The 18257-nt window shown below is 40.2% G+C and overlaps 1 protein-coding gene across 1 annotated transcript; it reads left to right on the top strand.

Moving 5' to 3' along the window:
- Nucleotides 1-5220: 5220 nt before the first annotated feature.
- Nucleotides 5221-7347, top strand: LOC309808430 (YTH domain-containing protein 1-like; the record flags this gene model as incomplete). The annotated part of the gene is made up of 1 exon (XM_082628739.1): nt 5221-7347. The coding sequence occupies one exon, from the start codon at nt 5221-5223 to the stop codon at nt 7345-7347; it is 2127 nt and encodes a 708-aa protein (XP_082484865.1).
- Between the last annotated feature and the right edge of the window lie 10910 nt (nt 7348-18257).

Below are 18257 nucleotides of genomic sequence, written 5' to 3'. Positions count from 1 at the left end.
GATTATTCCAGTTTTGGGGGGGAGGGGTGGAGATTTCCAGGAAGTGGGCCACCACCCACTTTTTGACCTTTTATGCTTAGCCTCAGAACTCATGGTGCTGGTGGGTGTGTCATTTAGCATGCTAATATATTACAATGAGTGTATAATGAGTCTCAAGGTCCACTGGAAGTCGAATCTTCTGCCATCTTGGATCTAGTGAGTTCTAACCAGTTTTTGTCATGTCCTATATGGCTGTGTCATTCTTTTAAAGGTTGTGCCGGGCCCCCTTCCCTCCTGTTTCATTCCCCCCTCAGAGATTTTACTCCCATATTCTTACGGGAAGCAGAGGGGTGACGGTCTGTCTTCTACAACTGCTTCAGGGCTGAGTAGGGGCGTCAACCCTGCCTGTCAGGGAGTAAAAAATCTCTGGATGCCTGATCTAGGGGCCACAAGGGCAGGACAGCTCCTTGTTTTAAGTCCGTACCGGCTGGAAGCCTTCATCTTGATGTAGAACTGTTGTAACTGTTAACTTAGCCTTCCTATGAATCTTCTTGATGATGAAGCACTCTTTGTAACAGTGTCAGAGTACAAAAATATCTGTAAATGACAAAAGACTTAAAAGGCTTGATTAAACCTCTGATTACATTTAATTTAACATAGGAAATAAGCCTAGTTAAATACTTCTCTTTGAGATACCTCAGGGGCCCTTTAAAGTATCCCAAAGTTAGCTAGAAATCAAAAGAACTTTAATTAAAATTTGGTATTTGGGAAGTTTTGTCAAAAGGATTTAAAACACTTGGTCAAATAAGATCATAGGTCACTGTGAGACAATAGTTACTTAGCCAAAGTGACAATAAAACATTTCAAACACAAATACAGAACTGATCACTTAAAAGGCAAAGAACTGAAAACCTGTTAGCAAAGACAGTTCAACATTTTAAGAAAACGTGTCCTTTTAAGAGAAAGCCCAAATTCAAGTGTTGTACCAGCTTACTTTTAAAATTCATTTACTCAATTAAATTTATTCTAAACTTAGTCAATCCTGACCATGCACAAAACCCTTTTCTCAGGGTCCACTTTCCACAAACCTTTTATCACTTTCTAATTTCCATCACTTTATTTTTTTCCATCCAGAAACAACCAGAAGACAGACTTTCTTTTCCCTTAATTAAATGCAATTCCATTCCTCACACTTTCTTTACTGAAAACACACAGTCTACTTTCCTTAAATGTTTTTTTCACATCGAGTTACTTTTCTTGTTGACAACCTGTAACAGAATAAGGTCTTATTTGACCTCTAGTAAACCTGGGTACAACAGAAGTACTATACTTAACACTGATGACTCTAAAGACATGTCTATATTAATCAGACCAACCAGCTTAAGCCAGCTTGTATGGAAGAAAAGAAAGTTGCTGTATAAGTAAATGCTAGTTAACACAAATGATCTTCTTTGCAGTAGATCTCAAAACTAGAAATCTAAGATTCCTCTTTACTTGTTTTAGGCCCTGACTTCTTTTTTAAAGGCATTTGGAGGACTTTAAATGTAGGGACCTAAGAGGTCATCATCCCTTCTCCTATCAGTATAGAAATCCTCTTTAGAACATTCCTATCAGTTATTGCTTGAGCGCTTCCCTTACACTTAGGGCTTCTCAAATTTTTCCTCCAAAGTGCCCTAAGGACATAATACCTTTTGGCAAAGAAGTAGTTATAGATGTAGTACAAATTAAATTTGCAAATATAAATATATCTAAACATACCCGTTTTCACTTAAAAAGTCATCTGAATTTTGCATTCTATTTCATTGTATGTGTGTTGTATCCAAAAACAGCAGTATACACTTTCTTCTCAACTGCTCATGGAACATTCTCCAGGATAGATCATATCTTGGGTCACAAATCAAGCCTTGGTAAATTTAAGAGAATTGAAATCGTATCAAGTGTCTTCTCCGACCACAACACTAGGAAACTAGATATCCATTACAGGAAAAAATCTGTCAAAAATACAAACACATGGAGGCTAAACAATACACTACTTAATAACCAAGAGATCACTGAAGAAATCAAAGAGGAAATCAAAAAATACCTAGAACCAAGTGACAATGAAAACACGACAAACCAAAACCTAAGGGATGCAGCAAAAGCAGTTCTAAGAGGGAAGGTTATAGCAGTACAATCCTCCCTCAAGAAACAAGAAACATTTCAAATAAACAAGCTAACCTTACACTTAAAGCAATTAGACAAAGTAGAACAAAAATAACCCAAAGTTAGCTGAAGATATCATAAAGATCAGATCAGGAATAAATGAGAAAGAAATGAAGGAAACGATAGCAAAGATCAACAAAAGTAAAAGCTGGTTCTTTTAGAAGATAAAAAAAAAATTGATAAACCACTACCCAGACTCATCAAGAAAAAACAGGGAGAAGACTCAAATCAATAGAATTAGAAATGAAAAAGGAGAAGTAACAACTGACACTGCAGAAATGCAAAGGATCGTGAGAGATTACTACAAGCAACTATATGCCAATACAATGGAAAACCTGGAAGAAATGGACAAATTCTTAGAAAAGTACAACCTTCTGAGACTGAACCAGGAAGAAATAGAAAATATAAACCGACCAATCACAAGCATTGAAATTGAAACTGTGATTAAAAATCTTCCAACAAACAAAAGCCCAGGACCAGATGGCTTCAGAGGCAAATTCTATCAAACATTCAGAAAAGAGCTAACACCTATCCTCCTCAAACTCTTCCAAAATATAGCAGATGGAAGAACACTCCCAAACTCATTCTACAAGGCCACCATCACCCTGATACCAAAACCGGACAAAGATGCCACAAAAAAAGAAAACTACAGGCCAATATCATTGATGAACATAGATGCAGAAATCCTCAACAAAATACTAGCAAACAGAATCCAAGAGCACATTAAAAGGATCATACACCATGATCAAGTGGGTTTATCCCAGGAATGCAAGGGTTCTTCAATATATGCAAATCAATCAATGTGATACACCATATTAACTAACTGAAGGAGAAAAAACATATGACCATCTCAATAGATGCAGAGAAAGCTTTTGATAAAATTCAACACCCATTTATGAGAAAACCCTCCAGAAAGTAGGCATAGAGGGAACTCAACATAACAGAGGCCATGTATGACAAACCCACAGGCAACATCATTCTCAATGTTGAAAAACTGAAACCATTTCCACTAAGATCAGGAACACGACAAGGTTGCCCACTCTCACCACTATTATTCAACATGGTTTTGGAAGTTTTAGCCACAGCAGTCAGAGATGAAAAAGAAATAAAAGGAATACAAATCAGAAAAGAAGTAAAACTGTCAGTGTTTGCAGATGACATGATACTATCCATAGAGAATCCTAAAGAAGCTACCAGAAAACTACTAGAGCTAATCAATGAATCTGGTAAAGTAGCAGGATACAAAATTAATGCACAGAAATCTCTTGCATTCCTATACACTAACAACAGATCAGAAAGAGAAATTAGGGGAACAATCCCATTTACCATTGCAACAAAAACACTAAAATACCTAAGAATAAACCTACCTAAGGAGACAAAAGACCTGTATGCAGAAAACTATAAGACACTGATGAAAGAAGTCAAAGATGAAACAAACAGATGGAGAGATGTACCATGTTCGTGAATTGGAAGAATCAACATTGTGAAAATGACTATACTACCCAAAGCAATCTACAGATTCAATGTAATCCTTATCATACTACCAATGGCATTTCTCACAGAACTAGAACAAAAAATTTCACAATTTGTATGGAAACACAAAAGACCCCAAATAGCCAAAGCAGTCTTTGAAATGAAAGCAGTCTTTGAGAATGAAAAATGGAGCTGGAGGAATCAGGCTCCTGGACTTCAGACTATACTACAAAGCTACAGTAATCAAGGCAGTATGGTACTGGCACAAAAACAGAAATATAGATCAATGGAACAGGATAGAAAGCCCAGAGATAAACCCACGCACATCTGGTCACCTTATCTTTGATAAAGGAGGTAAGAATATACAGTGGAGAAACGACAGCCTCTTCAATAAGTGGTGCTGGGAAAACTGGACAGCTACATATAAAAGAATGAAATTAGAACACTCCCTAACACCATACACAAAAATAAACTCAAAATGGATTAAAGCCCTAAATGTAAGGCCAGACACTATCAAACTCTTAGAGGAAAACATAGGCAGAACAAACACTCTATGACATAAATCACAGCAAGATCCTTTTTGACCCACCTCCTAGAGAAATGGAAATAAAAACAAACAAACAAAAAAAACAAATGGGACCTCATGAAACTTAAAAGCTTTTGCATAGCAAAGGAAACCATAAACAATATGAAAAGACAACCCTCAGAATGGGAGAAAATATTTGCCAATGTAGCAACTGACAAAGGATTAATCTCCAAAATCAAAATCAAAAAAACAAACGACCCAATGCAAAAATGGGCAGAAGACCTAAATAGATATTTCTCCAAAGAAGATATACAGATTGCCAACAAACACATGAAAGGATGCTCAACATCAGTAATCATTAGAGAAATGCAAATCAAAACTACAATGAGGTATGACCTCACACCGGTCAAAATGGCCATCATCAAAAAACCTACAAACAATTAATGCTGGAGAGGGTGTGGAGAAAAGGGAACCCTCTTGCTCTCTTGGTGGGAATGTAAACTGATACAGCCACTATGGAGAACAGTATGGAGGTTCCTTAAGAAACTAAAAATAGAACTACGATATGACCCAGCAATCCCACTACTGGACATATACCCTGAGAAAACCATAATTCAAAAAGCGTCACGTGGCACTGTGACGTTCCCAGGGAGGAATGAAGCGTAAACAGCGCAGGGCATTTTGGGAGGGGGATCGTTTCACACAGCTCCATTATAGCGCTGCCCGCTGCCTCCATGGTTTCCCTTCCCTCCCCATTACCGCCTCCTGTCCCTAAGCCCCAGCAGGAAGGCTGGGCCTAGGCTGGGGGAGGCAGGAGTGAAAGGAGGAAAGCGGAAAAGGGAGAAAGGGAAGAAGTAAGGAGAAAGGGTGAGTCGGGAAGGGTTAGTGGTAGAGGCTAACGTGCGAAGCGCGGAAGCCCAGCGGACGGACTGACGACGGACGCGCCTGTGCTGCTGCTGCCGCGGCTGCGGCGCCCACCCGAGTCACGTTGAAGCCGCGGCGGTGGCTGCGGCGGCAGCAGCGGAAACAAGAGGGGAGCAATGGCGGCCGACAGCCCAGAGGAGAAAGATATAGAACTTATTGTTCTAGATGCTACTGTGTCTGAAGAACCAGAACAGGATGATGAACTCTATAATCCAGAGAGTGAACAAGATAAAAATGAGGAAAAGGGTTCAAAAAGAAAAAGTGACCGAATGGAATCTACTGACACAAAGCAACAAAAGCCTTCTGTTCATTCAAGACAATTGATTTCTAAGCCACTGAGCTCATCAGTCAGCAATAACAAAAGAATGGTTAGTACAGAAGGAAAGCCAGTCACAGAGTATAAAAATGAGGAATATCAAAGATCTGAAAGATACAAACATCTAGAAGCTGATCGGAAGATTCGTTTGTCAAGTAGTGCCTCCAGAGAACCTTATAAGAGTCAACCTGAGAAAACATGTCTGCGGAAAAGGGATCCTGAAAGGAGGGTCAAATCCCCTACACCAGATGGTTCTGAGAGAATTGGGCTTGAAGTGGATAGACGTGCAAGCAGATCCAGCCAGTCTTCTAAGGAGGAAGTGAACTCTGAAGAATATGCCTCTGACCATGAGACTGGCAGCAGTGGTTCTTCTGATGAGCAAGGCAACAACACTGAGAATGAGGAGGAAGGGGTGCAAGATGTGGAGGAAGATGAAGAGGTAGATGACAATGGAGAGGACGAAGAGAAGGAAGAAGAGGAAGAGGAGGAGGAAGAGGAGGAGGAGGAAGAAGAAGAATATGAACAGGATGAGAGAAACCAGAAGGAAGAGGGAAATGATTATGACACCCGAAGTGAGGCTATCGACTCTGTTTCCTTCACGGATGGACCTGACAGATCTGGTTCAGGAACAGATGGATCAGATGAGAAAAAGAAGGAAAGGAAGAGAGCTAGAGGCATATCTCCTATTGTTTTTGATACAAGTGGAAGCTCTGCATCAGAGTCATATGCAGGTTCAGAAAAGAAGCATGCGAAATTACAATCTGCCGTTCATGTTGTCCGAAAAGATCAAACCAGTAAACTCAAATATGTCCTACAGGATGCGAGATTTTTTCTCATAAAGAGTAACAGCCATGAGAATGTGTCCCTTGCCAAAGCTAAGGGTGTATGGTCTACACTGCCAGTAAATGAGAAGAAATTAAATGCTGCATTCAGATCTGCAAGGAGTGTTATCTTAATATTTTCTGTGAAAGACAGTGGAAAATTTCAAGGATTTGCAAGACTTTCTTCAGAATCACACCATGGAGGATCTCCTATACATTGGGTACTTCCAGCAGGAATGAATGCTAAAATGCTGGGAGGTGTCTTTAAAATTGACTGGATTTGCAGGCGTGAATTACCCTTCACCAAGTCGGCTCATCTCACCAATCCTTGGAATGGACATAAGCCAGTAAAGATCGGACATGATGGACAGGAAATTGAACTTGAATGTGGAAACCAGCTTTGTCTTCTATTTCCCCCTGATGAAAGTATTGATTTGCATCAGGTCGTTCATAAAATGCCTCACAAGAGAAGAATGCATTCTCAGCCCCGGTCAAGAGATCGTCCATCCCGTCGAGAACCAGTCCGGGATGTGGGAAGGCGTCGACCAGAAGATTATGATATTCATAACAGCAGAAAGAAAGCAAGGATTGACTATGCCCCTGAGTTTCATCAGAGACCAGGGTATTTAAAGGATCCACGATACCAGGAAGTAGATAGACGGTTTTCAGGAGTTTGCCGAGATGTGTTTTTAAATGGGTCCTATGATGATTATTTGAGGGAATTTCATAACATGGGACCACCAGCACCTCGGCGAGGAATGACTCCTTATCCTGGAATGGAACAACCTCCACACCATCAGCACCATGCTCCACCTCCTCAAGCTCATCCCCCCTACTCAGGACATCACCCAGTACCACATGAAGCAAGATACAGAGATAAACGAGTACATGATTATGATATGAGGGTGGATGAGTTCCTTCATCGAACACAAGCTGTTGTCTCTGGTCGGAGAAGTAGACCTCGTAAAAGAGATTGGGAGCGAGAGCGAGATCACCCTAGAGATAACAGAAGAGACAGAGAACGAGATACAGGACGTGCTAGAGAAAGAGAGCGATTATGTGATCGGGACAGAGACCGAGGGGAGAGAGGTCGATATAGAAGATAATGTGTTTTTGGAAGCACTGATTGTTTAAAAATAAAAAGAATCTTGTATTCTTCTTTTTGTGTGTGTTTACAAGTAGTAAAATTATTTTCAACTGTCTACTTAAAGTTCATTGTGTAGAAGGATTTATTATGACCCTCTTTGTTCCAAGCATGCAGTATAATAAGAACTGGAAAAACTCAAATCCTCCAAAAAATGCACAGTTGACAATTTGAGTTGAGGCTTTTATTGTGGCAGAATGGAACAGTCCAAGAATGTAGATATTGATTCAGTCTCCATAAATGTTCATCTACATATAATATGTTCATCCTAGAGTTTTTTGTTTCTTTGTTTGCTGTCTTTCTTTTGGATCTTGATGGATGACTGCCACAATATTTTGCTTTGATGTATTTCTAAATGTAGGTGCACATGGTTCAGTAAAAATAATGCTGCTTTCAAGTATGCAAATATTGAAATATGATGGTTTGACTGTATGGCAGTGCTGTAGCACCCTCTTGGTTTCTCCTTTTCCTTTTTTTTAATCTTAAAAAAAGTCACTTTTTATGTTTCTTCCATCTTCAATGATGAGAGCAATATTAAGAACATGTTGCTATCTAATTGTTAGTCTTTTTAGATAAAAAATTCCTATGTTCAGTAGCATGGTTGATGCTATTGTTTAGCCTTCCCCTCCAAACTGTATACATTGGCTTGGAATGTTCACAACTTGCGTGTGTGGCAGCGGAAGATAATTCCCATATTCTACATTGCTACTGTTTTGTATAAAATAAGTTGGTAAAGATTGACAAAACAAAAAGAGTCACGTAACACAATAATCATTGCAGCACTATTTACAATAGCCAGGACATGGAAAAAATCTAAGTGTTGATAGACAGATGAATGGATAAAGAAGATGTGACACATATGTACAATGAAATATTACTCAGCCATAAAAAGAAATGAAATTGAGTTATCTGTAGTGAGGTGGATGGACCTAGAGACTGTCATACATAGTGAAGTCAGAAAGAGAAAAACAAATACCGTATGCTAACACATATATATGGCATCTTAAAAAAAAAAAGTTCTGATGAACATAGGTTCAGGACAGGAATAAAGAAGCCGAAGTAGAGAATGGACTTGAGGACACAGGGAGGAGGAAGGGTAAGCTAGGACGAAGTGAGAGAGTGGCATCGAAATATATACACTACCAAATGTATAATAGTTAGTGGGAAGCAGCCACATAGCACAGGGAGATCAGCTCAGTGCTTTGTGACCACCTAGAGGGGTGGGATAGGGAGGGATGGAGGGAGACGCAAGCGGGACGGGATATGGGGATACATGTATACATATAGCTGATTCACTTTGTTATACAGCAGAAACTAACACAACATTGTAAACAATTATACTCCAACAAAAGAGGTTTAAAAAATTTTTTAAAGACCATAATGAGATATCACTACATCTATTAGGACAGCTAAAATGAAAAATAGTGACAATAACAAATGCTGGCATAATGGAGAATCTGATCTCTCATATATTGCTAGTGAGAATGTAAAATGGTACACTTGGGAAATCAGTTTGGCAGTTTTTTAAAATAACGAAACATACATTTATACAACCCAACCATTTCACTCCTTGGTATTTATACCAAAGAATCAAATACCTATGTTCACATAAAACCAGTAAATGATTGTTATAGCAGCTTTAAAAAAATTCTAATTGAAGTATAATTGACATATAACATCATATCAGTTTCAGATGTACAACATAATTGTTTGATATTTGCATATGTTGCAAACTGATCTCCACAATATGTCTAGTTAACATCTGTCACCATACATGGATACATTTTTTTTCTTGTGATGATAACTTTTAATACCTACTCTCTTATCAACTTTCAAATATACAATATAGTTTTATTAACTATAGTCACCATGCTATACGTTACATCCCTAGGACTTATTTTATAAGTGAAACTTTGTACCTTTTGACCCCCTTCACTCATTTCATCCACTCCCCACTCCCTTGCCTCTGGCAACAACTCATCTGTTCTCTGTATCTATGAGCTCAGTTTTTTTTGTTTTGTTTTGTTTTAGATTCTACATATGAGTGCTAGAGCAGCTTTATTTGTAACAGCCAGAAACTGAAACAAACAAAATGTTCCTCAATAGGTGAATGGCTAAACAAATTGTAGTATACCCATACTATGAAATTAAAAGGAATTAATTAACTCAGCAATTAAAAGGAATGAACTATTAATACACAACAATTTGGATGGATCTCAAAAATACATTATGCTAACTAAAAAAAAGCGAATCTCAATATAGCGTGTGACACACTATAAGATGCCATGTAAATCAGCAGTCCCCAACATTTTTGGCACCAGGGACCGGTTTCGTAGAAGACAATTTTTTTCCACAGCCAGGGGTTGAGGGTGTGGTGGGATGGTTCAGGCAGTAATGCAAGCGATGCGGAGCAATGGGGAGCGATGGGGAGCGGCACATGAAGCTTCACTTGCCCGCTGCTCACCTCCAGCTGTGTGGCCCGGTTTCTAACAGGCTGGAGACCAGTATCAGTCTGAGGCCTGGGGGTTGGGGACCCTTGATGTACATAATATTCTCCAAATGACAAAATTATAGAGATGGAAAACATACTAGTGGTTGCCAGGGTTATGGGATGGTGAGAAGTTGGGCGAAGGGGGCAGCTATAAGAGAGTAGCACAAGGGAGATCTTCGTGATGATGGACCAGTTCCCTATCTTGACGGCACTGGTTGCTAAATGAGTCATGTGACAAAATGACATAGAACAATATACAAACATTGCGCCAATGTCAATTTCCTGGCTTTGATATTGTACTATAATTGTGTAAGATGTAACCACTGGGGGAAACTGAGTGAAACGTTCATGGTCCTCTTTCTCTCTATAGTACAGAGTGAATCTATAGTCTATATTTATTTTATGAATCTATAATCATTTTTAAATAAAAGGTTTAAAAAACACATATTCATGTTAAATTTAACATTTAACATTTTATTTATGTATTGCAAAAAAAGTCTTTAGGGCTTCCCTGGTGGCGCAGTGGTTGAGAGTCCGCCTGCCGATGCAGGGGACACGGGTTCGTGTCCAGGTCCGGGAGGATCCCCCATGCCACGGAGTTGCTGGGCCCGTGAGCCATGGCCGCTGGGCCTGCGCGTCTGGAGCCTGTGCTCCGCAATGGGAGAGGCCGCAACAGTGAGAGACCCGCGTACCGCAAAAAAATAAAAAAAAAAATAAATAAATAAATAAATAAATAAATAAAATAAAAATCTTTAAGACACACTAAGTGAGATAAAAGCAAGGCTAAGAATGATGTATTAAAACAGTGTGCTCCTATGTATTTTTTCTTTTGGAAGGGCCATATATGCATGTATATATGCTTATATAGTCATAGAAATTTCCTAAGTGATAGTCAAGAAAATAATAACAGAGGCTGCCCCTGGGCAGGAGAGAGATTGGGGTAAGAGACAATTTGAAAAGTGAAAAGGGGCTGTATTAATAATTATACAGTGACAACAGGCACTGACAGGACAAAAATGGGAAAATCAGAGTTTATGGTCACTGATAGTATGCACTCAACAAATGTTAATAATTGTTATTTTCTTTTTTCTTCCGTATATTTTTATCTATTTTGTACAAGAAAATATTTATGGTAACAGAGGACTAAGTTAGTTTTATTAACCCTTCTACTGAAAAAAAATTAAGTTAGTTTTAAAACATTGTTAAGCCCATCAAATATATGATAGGACATCACTTAAAACACCTCTAATTTACTCAGTGGTCAACAATCCAAATGCCTAGTGGGCCAGTCAGGTAAGGTAGATGTGTGAATTGGGCCATGTGTAGTATTTAGGAAATGGCTGAGACTGTGACAAACTGGAAAGAACTCCAAGACAAAGCACTCAAATGCAAATGTTTATAAGACTCAGCCTGGGCCAGAAAAACACAGCAATGTCCTGCCAGTGCCCAGTAGTGACCCCATCCATGTCTGCTCGCTAAGGCATGCTGTTCCACTGCAGACAAGTCTAATTACTAGAAAGTTTTTTATGCTGAAGTGACATTTACCTGTGGTGATTTCTCCCTATTAATCCTAGTTCTGAGCATTTCCTTCATAATGAGAATTGTGGACCTGGTTTCATAGTAAGTTAATTGGACTTGTTGGCATCCAGTTAAGAACTAGTTCCTTTACTAAGTGCTCAGAGTTGCCTATAGGTAGACAATGTAACTCAAGTTTGTTCTCACACAAACCAGGGTAAATGCAAACTCTGTCATTTAACAGATCCAATACATTGAAAAAGTGATTCAATCTTTACTTATCTTCCTATTCAAAATGAGGATAATAAAAATGGCCAATTTGCAGAGTTGCTGTGAAGATTAAATATGGAAACGTTAAAATGCCAAGTAGATGTCAAAGAAAATGACTCCTTCTGTCAGAAAACAATTGTGATAGAGGTTACTTTGGACCTTATTGTTCAACTTACGTGGATTTTGTGAGAGTGGAAAATATGCACATTTTCAGAGTAATTTCATAGCCAGGGATCCAAGGTTGAGCTTGCCCTCTCTTCCCAATCTACCAGGCATGTTTCCTCATTTTGCCACTAGACGGCAGTTGCTTCCCAGAGCATTTGAGCTCCAAGGAAGTGAAATCTCCAAAGCTTATCCAAGGCTCTCATTCATGTTACAAATCAGGCCTAGAGCCACACCAAGTAACAGGGTGTCTATCCTCTCAAGGAGAATTTGTTTCACTCAGTAACCAAGAAATTCAGAGCCCGTTCCTGAAATTCAACGAGGGAAGAGGTGATGGTCCAGAAGATCAATTTATTACTCACTCACTCCGCTAACCTGGATTTGCTCCTGCCACAGGGCCTTTGCACTTGGCTGTCTCAGCTTCCTGGGTCCTCTTCCCCCAGGCATTTGTATAGCGTACTCCTTTCTGTATTTGCGTACTAGCTCACAGCACCCATAACGTAAGTCCCAGGACAGCTGGGGCTGTGTTTTGTTCCTTACAGCATCCCCAACCTCAATAACTGTGCCTACTACATACTAATAAACATTTGCCCAATAAATACCTGTCAAATGAAAGTTAAATGAATACCTAAGTTCTCAAAAGTTGCTCATCCACTAGCTAAAATAACACTCTTTCTCTTTTCCTTAAGAAAGCAAATCCAGATGCCAGAGAAGGAGAGAGACTCTGTCTAACCAGCCCAGGACTGAATATGGCCATGGTCCCCACCCCTCACCTGTGGAAATCACATCTCGTCTCCTACATTGCTTGAGCCTCAGGTGACAATGGCAAGGCTAATAAACTGACCTGAGGTAATGGGGGAAAGTCAGGAATGATCTTTTTCTTTCCTTATCAGTAACATGGCTTTTAATAGTCATTCTGGAGAAAAAGCTATTGCCAAAACCCAATACTCCTTTGTTTTGTCTTTTATCCACACCTCTATTTTGTAGGTGCCTCAAACTCAAATAAATTCATTCTCTTCTTCCACAAACTGTCCCCGATAATGGCACCCCAGTCATAGGACTTTAGCTCATTGCTCTCCTTGGACACCACATGTAACTGTCACCGCCTAATAATCCTACCTCAAGCCTCTACACTCCTCTTTCCCATTCTTACTGCCATCACCCAGGGCCCTCATTTCCCTGGGCTGTCACAAAAGGCTATTTGACAAAATGCACAGCTCTATGACCTGCTCAAAACTTTCTATGGACCCTTTAAGATCAGCTTATTTCATCTCCTTTGTGAAGTCTTCTCTCTCCCTGCCTCTCTGAGTAGAATTGACCCTCTGTTCCATGTGTCTCCACTTGTTTCATGTAGATTTCTCTCATGGTATCTATCCCTCTTTATTGCAATGAATTTTTACCAGCTGTTTCTCACTAGAGTAACATGAAGGCTGGGTCATATTTTATTCATTTGTTTGTTATTGTTTTTTTATGCCCAGCACCTAAAAATGCATCTGCAACATACTGATGGCCATAATTGGTCCCCACTATGTGCCAAATAAACCCCAACCTCTTGTCCTATCATTCAAGGGCACCAGTATGTCGCTTAATTGTTTCCCCACATGTCCCATCCACTCCCAGGCATTGCTGGCCACCCTGGGAGTCCCTGTAGCACATATCGGGGACTACCTAGTGCCCGTGGAGAAAGGCCTCTGAATGATAAACTTTAGTACATGATGGTAGATCATACTGTCATCTAGTTGAGTCTAGAGCCAGATTACCTGGGTTCCAATCTCCCTTCCACAATTTACTGGTTGTGTGACTTGGAAAAGTATTACTTTAACCTCTATGGGCCTCACTTTCCTCATTGGCAAAAAGGTGGTTATAATAGTACATTTCCCATAAATTGTTTTCTTTCTTTTTTCTTTTCTTTTTTTTGGAGGATTGGGTAAATATATGTGAAGCTCTGGAACAATCTTGACAAATAGTAAGCATTCAATTAATTCTAATTATTATTAAGCATCTGCTGTATATCAACTGTGATGCCAGAAACTTGACATATATTACATCTAATCCTTACAACAACACCAGAAGGAGGCAAATTTTCCTCCTTCAACTGGTAAGAGGGCTAAGGCCCATAGAAGTTGAGTATCTTTCTCAAATTCACATGGTCAGGAAGTGCTGGGACAAGGATTTGAACCCAAAGTTGTCTCTCTCCTCTCTGCTAACTCTTTCCAAACTTCAGTCAACTGCATCCCACTTATGAGACTTTTGCCATATGTGTACTATTGTTTACTAAGTATTCTTTCATTTGGCTCTTTTTCCTTTAAATAAATATAGTCTAAACTTCATTTCACTTTCACAAATGAGATTGATGTGTTGGCCACTTATCCTAATTCACATTAAAATAAATACAAAATTCTTAAATGTTTGTCCACCTTTCACTTAAAAATGTCAAATATTCCACAGTACTCGGTCAATGCAGTACTGGACCATGATGCTGAGCCTGTTTTGATTTACACGAGTTGATCTTCTGTACAACAATGTGCATATAGTTAACAATACTGTACTGTACACTTAAAAATTTAAGAAGCCAGATTTCATGTTATGAGTTTTTTTACCACAAAAGAGAGAGAGAAAGCCAAAAAAAAAAAAAAAAATTTACAAAAGAATAATAGTGAAAGAGGGAGAGAGAGAGCCAGAAATGTTCAGTTAAAGTAATACAGAACTTCAATTCTAGACTTCAGTCCACTGCTTAAATAGCTTTGGTACAGTTGGCAATTCTCTCAACAGTTACTTTTTCTTATCTATTTCATATGGATAACACTGCAGGCTACAGCTCTTTGAGGTGTTATAGGAAAACTAAAATTAGTAACTGGGGGATAATATTGTGAGAAATATAAAGTACCCCATAAATCAATATTTTAATTATTCCTTGTGCAAAATAGTAATAACTTGTACTCATACCAGAATCAAATTATAATAATACAGGACCATAATGATAAGCTCTTGTCAATAATCCAGTAGGAATTGTTATTAGATTCCAATCCAATCAGCCCTCTCAAGGGAAAGAAACTGTGCTTCCTCATAAAAATGGAATTTTCCTGACTAAGTTATTCTCCAGGTAGGCAAAGTTTTCTCTTTATTATGGGCATATAATACAGTGAAGATGCAGTTCAAAAATTTTTATTCTGGCAACAAAAGATTAAAAATTTCCTTGTGTTCCGACCAGAGAAAGTGAGAAGTGCAACCTCCACTTGCAAATTACAAAATCCCATATTCTGAGAATTTTGAGCGTGTTCCCAAGTCTCATCCCGGTCCTGCACAAAGGGCGTCACTTTTGAGACACAGCTTAACCTGGATTTCACGTATGATGAATGCACCTTCTATACACAAACACAGACAACCCAATACTGCAGGTGATAATTATTTTCCCATAAATTCAAGTACTTATTCATGTCCATACTGTCCCTTTGCTAGAGAAGGGTCTGGTACCATTTTTAGTTTACTGCATTTGCTTTTCACTTTTTTTTTTTTTTTTTTGCACTACGCGGGCCTCTCACTGTTGTGGCCTCTCCTGTTGCGGAGCACAGGTTCCGGATGCGCAGGCTCAGCGGCCATGGCTCACAGGCCTAGCCGCTCTGCAGCATGTGGGATCTTCCCGGACCAGGTCACGAACCCGTGTCCCCTGCATCGCCAGGCGGACTCTCAACCACTGCGCCACCAGGGAAGCCCTGCTTTTCACTTTGCTTAACAAACATAATCTGAGGATGTTCCTAATACAGTTAAAACATAAGTACTGTTGGTTTTATAATTTCTGTCAGCATCGGTGAAAATCAAGCACATTAAAATTTTCTTTTATTAAAAAAAGAATTACTTATTTTATAAATAAAAAAGACCATAATGGCTATTTATTCCTGGTAGAAGTAAGCTTCAATTTATATGCCAATTTTGAGGAACTGGCAATGGCTGCCATAGTGCTCTCTCTGACTGCCAAGGGCCCAGGTGGCAGGGGTGAGGGGACTGGTCACCTATTTGCCATTCTTCACCTGGTCCAATCCATTCAACTTTCCAGAGGTTATTCCCCCACCGACTTCTCTTTCTCCCACCACCGTTCCCTTACTGAATATTTCCCAGATGACATGAGCCTGAAATTCATTCTGGCCAGTTTTATATTTCTGAGTATTTATATAAGCTATAAGGACTTAATTTCCTTTAAGCCAATTAAATAGAGCTCTTCTATGAATTAGTTTTGGCAATAGCATACATCTACAACACACATAGATACATACAAACACACAAACACAGAGACCTCATAGTTCCCATTTCAAAATTTCAGCCCCGAGTCAGGTACAGTAATATAAAACCCATCATTTATAAGGGGTTGGATTCAAATTGGGCTTCTGGCAGATGGAACAAATCCAGGTCACCTGTCTAGATGGCTAAACCCTTTTTACTAATGTTTACAGAAGAGACACTTAGGATTTCTATTTATCCTTGACAAGTCAAGTTCTAAATTACTTTACCTTCTTTCAAAATTTGCATTTTAAAAAGATGGCAGAGATTAGCGTTCCTGGGAAGACCTTTACCCTCTTTCAAAATTTGCATTTTAAAAAGGTGGCAGAGATAAGGATTCCTGAGAAGACTAGGTAGGATTGGAGTATTACAGGGAGATTGGCATGGCACCAAAAGCCCATAATTAATGAATTGTGCGATTAGGGGTTGGAGGCCTCTTTGAGCCTCTGGTTTTATGGGGTATTGGCGCCCGGAAGGGAAGTTATTAGTTTCCTGTAAGGTGATTTTTATAGGAGTGACAAATTTGTTTTCCCTGGGATTCCCTGATCCCAGACCTGTGGATCTGTAAGTCTTTAAATTTCTGGGGGGAATATTTTGGGTTGGACTGTCCATGTCTTGTATAATACACAGTCCAGCCAAAAACACTCCTTGGCTTTGGTCTTCAGGGAGAGTAAGAGTTGCCCCCAAGACTGAGAAAATCCCTTCCCAATAATGGGCTGGGGCATTCAGGCATGACAAGGAGCTTGTGAGTTTTAAGACTCTTTCCCCAGGTGCAAGTTAGAGGGGTGGTGGAATGTTTTCATTTTGGTTTTCCTTCAACCCCAACAATAGAGCAGGTTTCAGGGGCAAGGGGCCCAGCACGAGAAGTCAGGACAGAATAAGTGGCTCCTGTGTGCACTAGAAATTGGACAAGCTTATCTGCCACATCAGTGGTCACCCGCAGTTCCTCCCGTGTATGATGACTGTCTTCTCAGGAGCCTTGGGAGGTCCCAGGTCCTGTCAATCAACCACTGTCATGACTGGCATGGGGGAATATCCTCACTCCCTTTGGAGCTGGAGGCAGTCCTTCTTCCAGTGGCCCATCTTCTTGCAGAGTGGGCATGGCGTTTTGGGTGTAGGCTGGGACCTGTTTCCTGAGCATTCCTTGCTCCAGTGTTCAGGACTCCCACAGCTGAAACTGGCTCCTTTCCCTGGTGGAGGTCTTCTAGGAGTACTTTTGGGGTGACCAGGAAGGAGGTGGCTTAGGTTTCGTCATGACAGCTGCCAAAAGCCTGGCTTGCTGTTGTTCCATCCTTAAATCATGCCATTCCTTCTTTTCCTCCTCAGCCTGGTCTCTATTGTTAAAAACACTGAAGGCTGTGTCAATAAGAAGGTTGAGAGGGGTTTAGGGCCCCATGGCAAGCTTTTGAAGCTTCCGACAGATGTAGGGGTTGATTGGCTAATGAAGTGGGTTGCAAATACAATGTGTCCCTTGAAAATATTTGGGTCTATATTCGTATATTTTCTGAGGGCATCTACCAATCGGGGCTGAAATAGGGCTGGATTTTCATCTTGGCCTTGGGTGACCTCTTTAACCTTAACATAGTTAACAGGTTTAATTATGCATCATTTCATCCCTTCAATGAGGCGAAGGATCATGTGATCCCTACTAGTGATACCAGGCTGGCTTGGTTGATAGTCCCAACTGGGATCCATTAGAGGCACTGCTGTCAGGCCCAAAGGATATCGATGTGGTTGGGCAACCTGTAATTCATCAGCATATGTTTGAACCTGTGCCCAAATACGGGCCTTTTGCTCACTAGTGCAGCAGTGGGAAAGGACAATATTTTCATCCTTCCAGGTAAGGTCAAAGGAGAGAGTCAGTGCCTGGAATTCTTTGGTGAACTGGCCAGGGTCCTCCAAGAATCTGCCTAAGCAGGTGTGGCATTGGTTAAGGTCAGACAAGGAAAAAGGGGTGTGGACTCTGATAATTCCCTGAGGCCCACCTACTACTTCCTGAAGGAGGCAAAGAGGCTCTGGCTGCATTTCTGGTACGGAAGGGTAAAGAGGCTTATAGGGCAGGGGAGAGGCTGAAGATGGTGGAAGAGTGTTAGGGCTTGGGTCTTGCTGGGGCTCCTGTTCTTCCAGGTGTGCCACTACAGAGGGCTTTTGTGTAGCCT

This window comes from Mesoplodon mirus (assembly GCF_964341445.2).
Source record: "Mesoplodon mirus genome assembly, chromosome: 7".
In the NCBI taxonomy this organism is placed as follows: Eukaryota; Metazoa; Chordata; class Mammalia; order Artiodactyla; family Ziphiidae; genus Mesoplodon; species Mesoplodon mirus.
Note: the sequence above shows the minus strand (reverse complement) of the source record. Positions and strands in the feature narration are given on the sequence as shown.